This window comes from Carlito syrichta, unplaced genomic scaffold (assembly GCF_000164805.1).
Source record: "Carlito syrichta isolate Samal-C Ts95f unplaced genomic scaffold, Tarsius_syrichta-2.0.1 Scaffold315987, whole genome shotgun sequence".
In the NCBI taxonomy this organism is placed as follows: Eukaryota; Metazoa; Chordata; class Mammalia; order Primates; family Tarsiidae; genus Carlito; species Carlito syrichta.
In genome coordinates this window covers 191,319-205,734 of record NW_007260083.1, presented here as the reverse complement: position 1 = coordinate 205,734, position 14,416 = coordinate 191,319, and the positions used below count along the sequence as shown (strand labels likewise).

General features: G+C 54.3%; 3 protein-coding genes across 3 annotated transcripts in view; 1 reads left to right on the top strand and 2 right to left on the bottom strand.

The window, feature by feature from the left end:
- OVOL3 (ovo like zinc finger 3) overlaps window positions 1-1,548 on the bottom strand; it is a 2,744-nt gene extending 1,196 nt beyond the window's left edge. The window contains exons 1-3 of the mRNA XM_021706766.1: window positions 1,455-1,548; window positions 1,321-1,382; window positions 660-665 (exon numbers count right to left, since the gene is read on the bottom strand). Coding sequence (XP_021562441.1) covers window positions 660-665; window positions 1,321-1,382; window positions 1,455-1,548 — 162 coding nt within the window. The remainder of the gene's footprint in view (window positions 1-659; window positions 666-1,320; window positions 1,383-1,454) is intronic.
- Window positions 1-14,416, top strand: part of POLR2I (RNA polymerase II subunit I) — a 19,697-nt gene that overhangs the window by 2,595 nt on the left and 2,686 nt on the right. The gene's annotated exons all lie outside the window — the stretch shown is intronic.
- WDR62 (WD repeat domain 62) overlaps window positions 5,203-14,416 on the bottom strand; it is a 52,057-nt gene continuing 42,843 nt past the window's right edge. The window contains exons 21-32 of the mRNA XM_021706761.1: window positions 13,278-13,330; window positions 10,751-10,969; window positions 9,664-9,791; window positions 9,217-9,320; window positions 8,767-8,877; window positions 8,377-8,514; window positions 7,992-8,106; window positions 7,714-7,855; window positions 7,589-7,631; window positions 6,777-7,439; window positions 5,542-5,699; window positions 5,203-5,466 (exon numbers count right to left, since the gene is read on the bottom strand). Of these exons, the coding sequence (XP_021562436.1) occupies window positions 5,203-5,466; window positions 5,542-5,699; window positions 6,777-7,439; window positions 7,589-7,631; window positions 7,714-7,855; window positions 7,992-8,106; window positions 8,377-8,514; window positions 8,767-8,877; window positions 9,217-9,320; window positions 9,664-9,791; window positions 10,751-10,969; window positions 13,278-13,330 (2,138 nt within the window). The remainder of the gene's footprint in view (window positions 5,467-5,541; window positions 5,700-6,776; window positions 7,440-7,588; window positions 7,632-7,713; window positions 7,856-7,991; window positions 8,107-8,376; window positions 8,515-8,766; window positions 8,878-9,216; window positions 9,321-9,663; window positions 9,792-10,750; window positions 10,970-13,277; window positions 13,331-14,416) is intronic.

The window sequence follows — 14,416 nt, the reverse complement described above, 5'->3', positions numbered from 1 at the left end:
CCAGTCTGAGTGACAGAGCGGGACTCCAACTCAAAACAATAAAAATAAACAAATAAAGATGTAGGATACAATTCAGGATTAAGCATACAAATGTTCATTAATGCAGGTACCCTTGTCTCTTTGACTTTTCTTTATAAACACGTAACAGACATCACCCACCTACGACCTCTTTAAAATTCTGCACTAATTTTATCTCCAAATCCAACAACTTTCATCCCCCATCATCCTCACCTTACTTGATATTTCTCCATAGCAAGTATCATCTTCCAATGTAATATATACTTTGCTAATTTTACTGTTTATACCCCCAATCCCCACCAGAACACAAGCTGCATAAAAGAGTGAATTTGTTTGACTCCTACTTCTCAGTGCTTAGAATAGTGCCTGGTTCTGAATAAAAACTGAAATAATCTTTTTTTTTTTTTTTTTGAGTTGTAGTCTCACTCTGTCACCCAGGCTGGAGTGCAGGGGCACGCTCATGGCCACTGCAGCCTCGACCTGCTGGGTTCAGGCAATCCTTCCGCCTCAGCCTTCTAAGTAGCTGGAACTACAGGCATGTGCCACCACGCCTGGCTAACTTTTTGATTTATTGCAGAGATGAGGTCACACCAGTTTGCCCGGGCTGGTCTCGAACCTGTGAGCTCAGGCAATCTTCTCACCTTAGCCTCCTAAAGTGCTGGGATTATAGGCATGAGCCACCGCGCCCAGCAAAATAATCTTTAAAAAAACTTTTTAAGTTATAAAGCCTGGGTACAGTGGCTCACACCAGTAATCGCAGCACTTTGGGTGGCTGAGGTGGGAGGATTACTTGAGCCCAGAAGTTTGAGACTAGCCTGGGCAACATAGCAAGAGCCCATCTCTATTAAAAATTAACTTTTAAAAAAATTATTAAAAAATACTGAAATAATCTTGAGCACATTCAGAGTCTGGCTAGTGCTCTTCTTTCAATGCTTGCACAGCTGAGATATTCCTTCTGAGAGGCTCCAAGATCCCCCATTCCCCATCTCACACCTATCACTTTGTCCCTTATTCTGACATAAAACAAATCATCAACTTGTTGAGTTGAACTCTGTTCTTCTTCCCTGGACGGAGAGATCTCTGGATGCAGGTACTGCAGCTGCCCATCCTGGTGCTTGGGATGAGATCTAACGGGGCTCACTGCTAGGAAAGGAGAAGCATTCCCAGCAGAGAGAACAATGGGTAGAAAGTCCTGAGACTGGAGGGCAAGTGCAAATGGGCCTGGGCAGTAAGGAGTGGTCAGTTTCAGTTAAGAGCATGCAGGGGTGAGACGGAGCTGGGTTTGTGGGCCAGACTCACCACTGTCCAGGAGTCCCTGAGGGTGGAAGACTGGTGTGCCTGTAGCCCCCCAAGGCTGCTGCAGTCTGAGGAGAGAACTGGTGGTGATGCTCTGTGTCTTCCCAGACCCTTACCTCCAGGCCCAGTGAGTGGCTCACCTGGGATATAGGCATCTCCCCGGAGCTGGTCAGGCAGGCGGCCCCAATTGGGTGGCTGTGGACGCCGACTCCTGACCAGGAAGGCACGGGGCATCACCTCAGGAATGGTGAGACGGCGCTACACAAGGGCTGTCTTCACCTGCTGTCAGACCTCAGCCCCAGGACGACTGCCCCAGGTGGAAAGGGAGGGGAAAGCCTTGGAGGAACCTCATTCTCTTCATGCAAATTTCCTGGCTGGCCCAGGGAGCAGATTTAGCCAACTCGTTACCTCTGCCCTGCCATTCTACCTTCCGCATCAGGTTCCTGAGGGAACTGACCAGCTTCAGGAGCAGACAAACCCTAGGACCACCAAGGAGGCTCAAGAAGGGGAGATGGGCTTAGGGGAGAGAAGACATGGCCCCAGGGGGGCTGAGTGTCTCCCTGGAGTGCCAGCTAGGCAAAGGACTTAAGGGTCTGTTTGCCAGGCAAATCAGTCACCACAGGACATCCAACAGCCCGCTTGGTTATTCAAATCACAGCAGCTGTCTGAGGAAACAGGAGAGGGCGTCTGTGCCGAAATTGTCTTGCTCCAGAGGAAGGGTGGGGACACAGGGATCTAGCCCATGTTTGCACTGGGTGGGGGTAGCAGGTGGTGGGTCATGGGGGAAGAGTCTGAAGAGTTTGAAATACGGACCAGAAATGCTCAATGTTGGACGGTAAGGTGGCCTCAGCCTCCCATGTAGCTGGCGCTATAGGAGTGCGCCACGATGCCTGGCTAATTTTTAAATTTTTTGTAAAGATGAGAGATGAGGTCTTGCTATGTTGCCCAGGCTGGTCTCAAACTCCTGGGCTCAAGCAGTCTTCCTGCCTCAACCTCTTAAAGTACTGGGACTACAGGCATGAGCCACTTGGCCCAGCGTACTGGTAGTTGTTTTTTAACCAGGTGTCTTGTCTAGGGTGAAAGTATGATCCTTCCAGGGCTGAAGAGCTTGACATTTGGAAGAGGGGAGTGACAGATATGCTGGATCCTCTCTACCAGACCTGTTTGGTGAACCCAATTTTGTTTGAGCAGCAACATGACCAGGACAGGAGAAATGTTCTAAGCAAATCAGAGCGATCTCCATTCCTGTTGTGTGTGAATGATCTGAAGGGCAAACCTATGGATATAATTTGTATGTCTTTCCTGCTGCCCTGGTGGGTACCTGCTTCATGTCTTTGCTCCTAGTTGGATGAAGGTGTACTGTTGGGTGCAACAGCAGCCATGTTGCAACTGTGAGGTTCTAAGCTGGAAAGTAAAACTGACTTACAGTGACAGAGCAAGAGAGAAAGAAGCCAAGCCCATGACATAATCAAGAGTAGCCAGCTGGGCTCGGTGGCTCAGCCTGTAATCCTATGCCTTGGGAGGCTGAGGTGAGTGGATTGCCTGAGCCCGCGGGTTCAAGACCCGCCTGGCAACTTGGTGAGCCCTCATCTCTACAATAAATCAAAAGATTAGCTGGGCGTGGTAGCACGCACCTGTAGTTCCAGCTACTCGGAAGGCCGAGGCGGAAGGATCGCCGGAGCCCAGCAGGTTGAGGCTGCGGTGGCCGGGAGCGGACACTGCACCTCAGTCTGGGCGACAGAGTGAGACTCCAACTCGAAAAAAAAAAAAAGAGTAGCCAACATCCATGAGGGACAGAGGCCCAAGGTGGTTTCTTGGGTGTTAGGGGTGGGGCTGGACCCCAAACGTTGTGTTGGGCAAACCTTGGCAGACTTTGCCCAGGGATCTTGGATAACAGTGGCCAAAATAGGCAGGTGGGCTTCTAGTCTTGTGGGGTGGTCTGTGGGCCTGGAGCGAGCCTCTGACAAGTCCTGGGCCACCTGGGCTCCCTGCGGCAGGGAGAGGCAACAAGGGCCTACCTGGTGGGACCCCCCATTACTCCTACATCATCTGCCCTCCCCTGGCTTACTCCATTCCCGCCATCTGGCTTGACTGTTGCTTACGCATACCATGCTTGATCCCGCCCCACCCACCCACTCATAGGCCTCTCCACTGGCTGTTCCTGAGATGTCCTCTATCAAGCAGATATTGCTTCAGAAAAGCTTTCCCTGACACTCCACCAGCACAGCAAATCTCCCTAGTCTGTTTAAAATTATACAAAGGAAGCTCTAATTCTGGTCTCTATTGCTCCCTAGAAGGTGAGTGGCCATGAGGACAGACAAGCTGCCTGACCTGTTCTCCCCTCTACCCCTGATGTGTAGGTCAGTGAAAGGTGCCTGGGAGCTGGCAGGATATATATATATTTTTTGAGTTGGAGTCTCACTCTGTTGCCCAGACTGAAGTGCAGTGGCCGCTCCTGGCCACCGCAGCCTCGACCTGCTGGGCTCCGGTGATCCTTCCGCCTCGGCCTTCCGAGTAGCTGGAACTACAGGCGCACGCTACCACGCCCGGCTAACTTTTTGATTTATTGTAGAGATGAGGTCTCGCCTACCTAGTCGGGTCTTGAACCCGTGGGCTCAGGCAATCCACTCACCTCAGCCTCCCAAAGGTGTGGGATTACAGGCTGAGCCACCGAGCTCGGCTAGGATTTTTGAACAACTGCAAGATTGGTCCTGATGTGTCATGTTATAGCAGCAGAGAGCAGTATGTGTCATGTTATAGCAGCAGAGAGCAGTGCTTCATGTTGAAGGGTCCAGCTCTGCCACCAAGCTAACTTGGGTTCAAGTCGCAGCTCTGGGGACCCAGGCAGGAAACTGGGTCTCCCTGAGCCTGTTTTGTTTTGTTTCCTTTTCTGGTGGGCCATGACCATTAAATGCAGCAGAGAACTCACAAACCATGGAGGGCCATGTGGTGGGACTGTGCTTTAGGAAAGTCCCTGCTGGCCTCCCTCTGCTTTTTGGGTGGTTACAGACAAGTTCCCACTATGTTGCCCAGGCTGGTCTTGAACTCCTGGTCTCAAGCAGTCCTTCTGCCTTGGCCTCCCAAAGTGATGGGATTGGAGGCATGAGCCACCGCACCCGGCTCTGGCTTCCTTTTTATGGGGACCTGGGACAGAGGGGATGTTTGATCCTAAGAGGGGCCTTCTTAGCAGACATACACGTGGCTAGATGCCTGCCTCCTGGGAGAGCTGGCACCAGTGCTGGGAGCTCATGGGATGCTGATCTCCTGCTGGAGGAATTACTTGGTCCCAGCTGCTGCGTGGCCGGGGCTTGCTGCTAGGACTGTCGAGGGGCAAGCCTGTTTGTCCTTCCTCGGTTTCCTCTGTTGCAGATGGGGACAAAAGCAGCCTGGACCCGGCAGGATCCAGTATGGCCATGCATGGACTGATGGGCAAGGTCAGGCACATGGCAATCACAGCAGCTCCAAGGGGGTTCTTGGGCACTGGTGGGGGCAGGGAAAAGGGCATTCTTCCCTGGAGTACCACCGGCCCTGCTGGGCAAGGACCACATACGACTCCCTCTCCCCTCTGGGGCAGCACAATGGGCCATGTGGGTGACCTGGGCCTGGGTTATCATTATCGCAGTTCTCAAACTTCTCGGGCATGTTTGTCCCATGTTCTCCAAGGACAGAATCCTGGAACAGGGCCTGGCACTGGAGCAACTGTGAGTCCCCTGGGCTGGTCCTCCTGAGCGTCATCTTCTATCCTTCCCCTCCCTGCATCTACCCGAAGGTTTTGTGGATGGACCCAAACAGGCACCAGGAACTAGTCCTTCAAGCTGTCAGTTTATTCACTTAAAACATCTGTTTCTTCAGAGGTCGCGGGCTGTGGTGGCGGGGGGCTGCTGGCCTTCAATCCCCCCGCACCTTCTTCCGCACAGCCTGGACCAGCAGCTCCGAGTAGTGTTCCAGCAGGGCACGCAAGTCTGAGCTGGCCAGGGGGCACAGTGTAGGTGGGGAGGGGGCGCCTGGGCTGGGCAGGGCCTGGGCTGGGGCCACAGCAGTCCCGACCGGCCAGTCCTTGGCCTCCAGCTGGCTGCGGATCCACAGGAAGGCGGAGGCCAGCTTGGTCTGTGCCTTCTGCTGCTCGGAGTCCGCCTGGCCGCTGGAGACCAGCTGCGAGGGATGCAAGCCTTGTCAGGGTCCACCCAGCCAGGCGGTCCCTTTCCCCAGACCCTGGATGTGGCTTACCACATGGTAAAGGTCAAGGGCTTCTTGGAAGGCCCTCTGCAGCCGGTGCAAGATGTTCTCCACGTTGCTCAGCTCGAGGGGTGCTGGCGGCAGGACCTCAGCCGGCACTCGGTGTCTGCTCCAGTGTGCAGGGCTGCCCTGGGTCAGACCGAGTGCCTCTGGGGGTAGCGAGGAGGGAAAGAGGGAGGCACAGCCAATTTCGAGCTGGCCTGAAAGACGAGGGTGGCTGGGCTAATTCCCAGTGTTGTCCCTTCCTGGAACACTTCTCTCAGTCCCCAAGGCTCCGTCCCTCCTGCAGGTTTCTGCTCAAGTGTAACCTTCTCCCTGAAGCCTTTTCTCATCATCCTGTTTAAAATTGCAGCCACTGTCTCCCACTCACACTCCCTATCCCCCTTCTCTTATTTCTCTCCTTAGGACGTGTCACTTCATGTCACTTTGATGGTTTCCTTATAGAGTTTGTCTAGGTACTGCCCCCATTAAGATGTCAATCGTCAGGCTGGCTCGGTGGCTCAGCCTGTAACCCCAGCACTTTGGGAGGCCAAGGTGAGTGGATTGCCTGAGCCCGCGAGTTTGAGACCCGCCCGGGCAACTTGGCGAGGCCTCATCTCTACAATAAATCAAAAATTAGCCAGGCGTGGTAGCGTGCGCCTGTAGTTCCAGCTACTCGGAAGGCTGAGGCGGAAGGATTGCCGGAGCCCAGCAGGTCGAGGCTGTGGTGGCCGGGAGCGGCCATTGCACTCCAGTCTGGGTTATAGAGTGAGACTCCAACTCAAAACAAACAAACAAAGATGTCAATCACCCGCCTGGGCAGCGAGACCTCATCTCTACAATAAATTAAAAAAAATCAGCCGGGCATAGTAGCACATGCCTGTAATTCTGGCTACTCAGAAGGCTGAGGCGGAAGGATTGCCGAAGCCCAGCAGGTCGAGGTTGTGGTGGCTGGGAGCAGCCACTGCACTCCAGTCCAGGCGACAGAGTGAGACTCCAACTCAAAAAAAAAAAAAGATGTCAATCGTCTACAGTCCTATTTACCACCATGTCCCCAGGGCTCAGAACAAAGCCCAACATGTACAAAATGCTCATCAAATATTTAAGTAAGCAAACGAATGAATGAATGAATGGCACGGCTCCTGTGGCTGGGTCCTCCAAGGTGTCCTCCCTCCACTTTTGAAGCTGAGTCACTAGCACGCTGGATGAGCGTAGGGGACAGTCCCTTGCTCCAAGGGTATACTCACCAGGGGTGGGCTCCGGGAGGGAGGCAGTGCGACCAGGGACACCAGGTCCGGCCTCCAGAGGCTGGAGGCTGTTGGCATGGGCAGGGGAGTCGGGGGGCTCAGGGCCTGGGAGCCTTGGGGGGCACACATCCACAGGGCTAGGGATTGGGAAGCTGGCAGCTGTGACTGTGACCCTGGGCTGGGAGTCCATGGGTTCCTGGGACCAGGCACCCATGATGGGTGGCTCCAGCGGGGGTGAGGGCAGCAGGAGCCCGTCACAGACACTTGACAGCGAGAGCCTCAGGTTGGCCCGGGCCTCGTGGTTGCCACAGGAGTGCCAGGCAGGCTTTTGGCCCTCGCCGTTCAGATTGGATGTTGCTGTGGTGGTGACGGCCTGGAGCTCCTGAGCCAGGGAGGCCAGCTCCCCCAAGGACGATGGCCTATGGAGGGGCGTGGCCAGCTCAGCCACAACAGGGTCCTCACTGTCCCCGAAGGAGATGCTGCGTGACATCTGGGCACAGGAGCCGGCAGTGGCTTCCATGTAGGAACAGGTCGAGGGAGCATGGACACCCTGAGCCAGGCCTCGGGCGGGAACAGACGTGGGCACTGGAGGCTTCCTGTCTGTGGGTAGCACTGAGGAGGAAGGGGTACAAGGTACCAGGCCTGTAAAGGAAGCAGATGGCGCTCTCACACCGCAGCAGCACAGATAGGGTCCCGCCCCGGGGGTGTAGGGTCTGAACAGACACCCCCCACAGCTCAGCTGGGCATCTAGGGCTGCCTGCTGAGAAACCCAACGCTGTTCCTGCAGGGCTGGGAGAACTTACTCGGCGGGCACCAGGCCTCCAGGGTCTCCTCAGCCTTCTCCCCAGAGAGGACCTGCAAGCAAACTGTGAGGTGAGGACAAGGCCTCCTGGCTCCCAGCCCTGTGTCCTGAGGAAGGTAGCACCCCAATACTCACGTGGGTCCCATCTGGGGAGGCGTAGCCAGTACCTGCTCTCAGGGTCTCTGCTCTGGGCTGGCTTCCGCCTTGGTCTGTGGGCTTGACCTCCAGAGACTTCACAGGGTGCTGGGGCTGCCGGTGAGGGAGGGTGTGGGTGAACCTGTGGGGAAGAAACCAGGCAGGACAGGGACACTCACTCAGCCAGCCCTGAGGTGCCCGAGGGACACAGCCCTGTGGGCGGGGGGTGGCGGGCGGGCAGTGCTTAGGGAGCTGGAGGGTGGGACGAGGGCTCCTACCTGGATGTCTTCCGGAGGCTTGAGAGGAACTGGGCTGAGATGCTGAGTCGAGGGTTGAAGTAATAGTCCTTGTCCTCAGAGACCTCCACATCTCTCAGTGACCCATGGAAGAGCTCTAGGGGAAGACGCCGAAGGGACCCTCAGCATCCCTCCAGTCAACCAGCCCCAGACTTGGGCAGGGACGCAGGTCAGCAAGTGGATCCCCAGAAATCTCCATCTCAGGAGCAAATGGTGCAGGGAGAAGAAGATCTGTGCAACTCAGTCCCTACGAGAAGAGGTATGCTCTCCCACCCCGCCCTCCTGCCCCACCCTGCCAGGAGACACCCACACAGCTCAGCACTGGACGGACAGCCCAGGCAGGGCTCATCAAAGGGCAGGGCCCTACCTTCAGGGTGGGTTTCAGTCAGTGTCTCAAAGTGGTGGCGGAGGAACTTCTCCTGCTCCGGGGTCTGGGGCAGGGAGCTGCTGGGCAGGCTCAGCCCCTCAGAACGCGACAACTCTTCTTCTGTGGTCCCTGAGCATCCTACAGAGAGGTGAGGGGGGAGGGAGGGAGGGGAGAGAGAAGCCACCAACACCATGAGTCACAGCAGACACCACCTGACAACAGAGAAAGCTTGGACCTGCCCATCACACACTGTTGCCACCACGCTGAGAAGGAAAGGCTCCTGCTGAAGTTCGGTGTCACATTCAGGGCTGAAGTGGGGCCAGTGCGTATGTGATCATCTCTAAGCCAGGTCCCTTCACGGCCCTCCCTGCGTGACTGGCTGCTGCTTACCTGGTGTGAGGGGCATCGTCAAGGCAAACTGAGGGTCGGGATCAGACCGTGGTGGGGAGGAATGGCTGGTGGCGAAGCTGCACTCCAAGTCAGCCTCCAACTCCTCTGAGTCTGAAGGAGCAGAGCCTAGGGTCAGGGACCCACAGCTGGGGCCCTTCAGGTGAGCCAAGGCAAATGGCTCAGCTTCTCTGGGCTTCAGTTTCCTCATCGGGAGAATGGGAATGACCACAGCACCCAACCCCCACTTTATGGACAAGAGAAGTTCCACATCAAGAAGGTGGCAGAGTTGGGCTCCAGAATCCTCAGGAAACAGAAGGGACCATGTCTGTCTTCGGCGACAGACTCTGAACTTCAGCAGGACGGGGTCAAAGTCACCCTCAGTCAGTGCCCAGAAAGGGGCCAGGCTGAATGGGCAGACTTCCACAGGGTCCCTGCCTAGCCCTCACTTACCCTCAGGGAGGCTCTGATCCTTTGGGCTGACGGAGGAGATTCTGAGGTAGGAGTTGCCCTGCTGGTCTCCAGGCCCTGCCTCTGCCTCCTCTTCACAGTACTTGCTGCAATGCCAGTGGGAGTGAGTGAGGGAACAGTAACATACACTGGCGAGGGAACAACTGGCCGCCCATCCAGAACCCCCAGGCAGCCGCACCCTGCTCCTACTGGGAGCACTGCTTCAGCCTCTCCTGCCTTCTCCAAATGCCTCTTCTCCCTGAAACTCCCTGCACCCCACCTGGAACCAGGGAAACTGAGGCCACAGGGCTGGGCTCCTGTGTCATCTAGGCCACACCCATCCACATTCCCACAGTCCCACTGGGAAGACAGCAGTTCTTCCAGGGTGTACTTTTCGGCTGGGGCTTTCCCTTTCCAACTAAGGCTCGCTTTAGTGTAAAGACCACCTACCTGGCTGTCCCTGTGACTGTCATTTCTGCCTGCAGGGCGTAGATAACAAGCTCATTGGCCTCAGATGACTCCCTCTGTCGGGGCAGGAAGGAGGGATGCCCACAGCCATCCTTCTGGGGACTCTCTGCCTATGGCGTGAAGACAGCACAATCATTCTGAAGCAGCCGCAGCTCCCAGGGCCAGTAATGGCACAATGATGCCGGCAGCCCCACCACTGGACACAGTGAGCCCAGGCCTGTGCCACGTGCCATGAGTCCCATGAGCTCATCCTGTACTCCCCTGCATTGTCAGTCCTCCTAGAGATCAGAAGTAGGTATGGCTCCAAAAATGACAAGGGGCCCAACCCTCTAAGGGTCTATTTGTAGAGCATTCAAGAACAGGCAAACCAATCCATGTGAGGTCAGAATATTGGTTATATAGGGTGGGGAACAGTGGCAGAGGGGAACAAAGAGGCATTTTGGGAGGTAGAAGATGCTTTATGCTTTTTCCTGGTGGTGGATACATATGAATTACACAGGTAATTCATCAAGCTGTATACCTAAGATCTGTGGACATTGCTGTAAGCATATTATTTCACAGGATAGAAGAAAAAATATGTAATAGAATAAAACAATTTTGTTTGGAAAATAGCAGAGTGAGAGCTAAAGTTGCTTGGCACCTCTAAGGGCCTAGGGCCTGTTCTTAGCACTGGATTCCATAAAAGCCATCTAGGGCAGAGGAGAACGTTATGACCATTGAAAAAAAAAAAAGGTGAAGCCCAGAAAGGCAAGCCCCTTACTCCAGGCCACACAGCCAGAAGGGCGTGGTGTCAGGGCTCTACCTACTCAAATGCCCCCTACTCAGATTCAGGCCTGCTCTAGGCCCTAAGCTCTTAACCCCAGACGCACTTCCCAAAGCCTCCCTGTCTGCCCCCCTTTCTGGGAAGTCTTGCTGAATACCACGTCTGGGTTCACCCTCCTGTCCTTCACCATCTCACATGATCCTTCCATGGAGTGGAAGTTGGCCCTGTTTTCAAAACTGGAGCACTGAGGCCCCGAGTTCTGGGTGGATAGTACAATGCAGGTGCTGCTGGCTGGCTAGGATGTACCTCGCTCAGAAGGCTCTCCAGGCTCTGCGGCTCCACTGTATCCAGAACAGAGTTCTCCAGGTTCTCAGGCTTCATGGGGGTAAAGTAGCAGTCCAGGTCCTGGGTATCCAGAATGGTCTTGAGGGGTTCCTGGTCAGCCCGCTCAGCCCAGCGGCCATGTGGCTGGTAGCTGCGCTTGGCATGGAGGGCTGAGCCATCTGCCACATCATCGTCTCCTAACTTGAAGAAGGACATGGGACAGTCAGGTGGTCAGCTAAGCATGCACCAACTATAACAAGGACCATGGACACTGCACAGACCCCATCTAGTCTCTGGGCTTTAAACACCATTAAAAAAAAAACAACTTCCGGCCGGGCTCGGTGGCTCAGCCTGTAATCCCGCGTCTTTGGGAGGCTGAGGTGAGTGGATTGCCTGAGCCCACAGGTTCGAGACCTGCCTGGGCAACTTAGCGAGACCTCATCTCTACAATAAATCAAAAATCAGCCAGGCGTGGTAGCGCACACCTGTAATTCCGGCTACTCGGAAGGCTGAGGCGGAAGGATCGCCAGAGCCCAGTAGGTCGAGGCTGCGGTGGCTGGGAGTGGCCACTGCACTCCAGTTTGGGCGACAGAGTGAGACTCCAACGAAAAAAAAACAACAAAAAAAACCTTCCAGATTGAGAAACAACTACTGGACTCAGAAACAACTTCCGAGCTGGGTGCATGGCTCATGCCTATAGTCCCAGTGTTTTGGAAGGTGGAGGTGAAAGGATTACCTAAGCCCATGGGTTCAAGACCAGCCTGGGCAAATTGGTGAGACCTCATCTCTACAATAAATTTTTTTTTTGAGTTGGAGTCTCACTCTGTCACCCAGACTGGAGTGCAGTGGCACGCTCCCGGCCACCGCAGCCTTAACCTGATGGGCTCCGGTGATCCTTCCGCCTCAGCCTTCCAAGTAGCTGGAACTACAAGGCGCACAATACCACGCCTGGCTAATTTTTTTTGATTTATTGTAGAGATGAGGTCTCACCAAGTTGTCTAGGCAGGTCTTGAACCCGTGGGCTCAGGCAATTCACTCATCTCGGCCTCCCAAGGCGCGGGATTACAGGCTGAGCTACCGAGCCCGGCCTCTACAATAAATTTTTAAAAATAGCCAGGCATGGTGGCATGCGCCTATGGTTCCAGCTACTTGGAAGGCTGAGGTGGAAGGACCACCTGAGCCCAGTAGGTTGAGGCTGAAATGGCTGTGAATGTGCCATTGCACTCCAGCTGGATGGCAGAGTGAGGTGAGACTCCGACTTTAAAAAAAGAAAAAGAGAGAGAGAGAGAGAGAGAAACAACTTCCGGATTCAGAAATAGAAATAACTCCCAGATATATATCTCCAGGCTGAACTTTTCTCTCTCTCTTTTATTATTTTTTTCTTCATTTTTTTTTTTTGAGTTGGAGTCTCGCTCTGTCGCCCAGACTGGAGTGCAGTGGCCGAACCTGATCACCGCAGCCTCGACCTGCTGGGCCCCGGCGATCCTTCCGCCTCAGCCTTCCAAGTAGCTGGAATGACAGGTGCGCGCTACCACGCCTGGCTCATTTTGATTTATTGTAGAGATGAGGCCTCGCCCAGTTGCCCAGGTGGGTCTCGAGCCCGCAGGCTCAGGCCATCCACTCACCTCGGCCTCCCAAGGCGTGGGATGACAGGCTAAGCCACTGAGCCCGGCTCCTCCATTCACTCTTAACACCATCTCCCCCGCCTGCATCATCACACCAGCCTCCTCCCTGCTCTCCCTCAGTCTGTTTCCCACATGCAGCCACAGGAGCCTGCTAACACATCCTGCCTCAGTCCAGTCTCCTGCTCACAGCCCTCCTTGGCTCCCTCACTCAGTGCTCCTGGGGAGCAAAAGCAAGCAGCGTGAGGACGAGTGCGAGGGAGCACAACACAGCCCATGTGCCCCACACCTGCCGGCCCTGCGACCTCTCCCAGCCCTTCTCCCCGCACTTGCCCTTCATTCACTCCAACCCAGGCAGCTCAGCCTCCCTGCTCTTCCTTGAACATGCTAAGCACAGTCCCGCCTTTGCACATGCAGGCTGATCTGCCTAGAACGTTCTTCCCCCGTGTCTGTGTGTCTCACTGTCTTCAACCCTGCTCGGATAGCATCTTCCCAGTGAGGTCTTTTCTGTTTACCTAAAACTGCCACCCCCCACAGTCCTCATGTTCCATCTTGATCCTCTTCCCTCCACAGCACGTTCCAGCTCCCAACCTCCTATGTCATTTGCTTATTTAATGTGGACGTTGTCCCTGGCCACACAGTGAGCCCGTGAAGGGAGATGTCTGTCTGCCTTGTTCACTGTTCTGTCTCCAACAGCCAGAACAAAGCTTGGCATGGGGCATTGTTGTGTGAACAAAAGGCTGTCTAGCTGAGACTGGAAGGGTAACAGGGGTTCTCCTGGGAAAGGAGAGACATGGGAGGGGAACAGGGTTCCCAGAAGAAATAAAAGTTGGGGAGGGCCCCTTCCTCACAAGCCCCTGGGTGTCCCACTTTCCTGGAAGACTCACCAGTCGCTTTGCCCAGAGTGGCAGCTTGCCATTGGTCAGCAGGCACTGAGGATCTGGAAAGACACATGGACCCATGAAAAGAGAACAGACAACCCAACAGACAAAAGGGCAACATACACAAAACAGGCAGTTCTTCAAGAGGCAACACAGGAACTCACAGATCAAAAGACACTCAACCTCACCATTTATCAGGGAAATTCAAGTTTAAACTACAAGACACAATGTTTTACTTGCAATATTTATCAAGATTAAAAGTCTTAATACTGCCAAATGTTGGCAAAAAACATGAAGAAGTTGGGTAGTGGCTCATGCCTGTAATCCCAACACTTTGGGAGGCAGAGGTGAGAGGATTGCCTGAGCCCACGGGCTTGAGACTAGCCTGGGCAATATGGAAAGACCTCATCTTTACAATAAATACAAAAAAAATTAGCCGGACATGGTGGTGCATGCCTATAGTTCCAGTTACTTAGAAGGCTGAGGTGGAAGAATTGCCTGAGCCCAGCAAGTTGATGCTGCAGTGGCATGCCACTGCGCTCCAGTCTGGGTAGCAGAGTGAGACTCTAACTCAAAAAAAAAAAAAAAATGGAGGGCCTGGCAGTCTGGGGCAGTAACTGCATTTGGAGAGCTCTTGGGATTTCATTTTTTTGTTTTTTGAGTTGGAGCCTCACTCTGTTGCCCAGTCTGGAGTGCAGTGGCATGCTCATGGCCACTGCAGCCTCCACCTCTGGGCTCAGGCAATCCTTCCACCTCAGCCTTCCAAGGAGCTGAAACTACAGGCATGTGCCACCACACCTGGCTAAGTTTTTAAAATTTATTGTAGAGACAAGATCTCACCAAGTTGCCCAGGCTGCTCTCGAAGCCCTGGACACAGGCAATCCTCTCACCTTGGCCTTCCAATGTGCTGGAATTACAGGCTTGAGCCACGGCACCTGGCTGGATTTCTCTTTTTAAAATATTTTAAAGACAATGGTGGCTCACGCCTGTAATCCCAGCACTTTGGGATGCCAAGGTGGGAGCCTAGAAGTTTGGGACCAGCCTGGGTAACATTGTGAGACCTGTTTCAACAAAAAAAATTTTAATAATAAAAAAAAGAAATGGCCTGGCTCGGTGGCTCAGCCTTTAATCCCAGCACTTTGGGA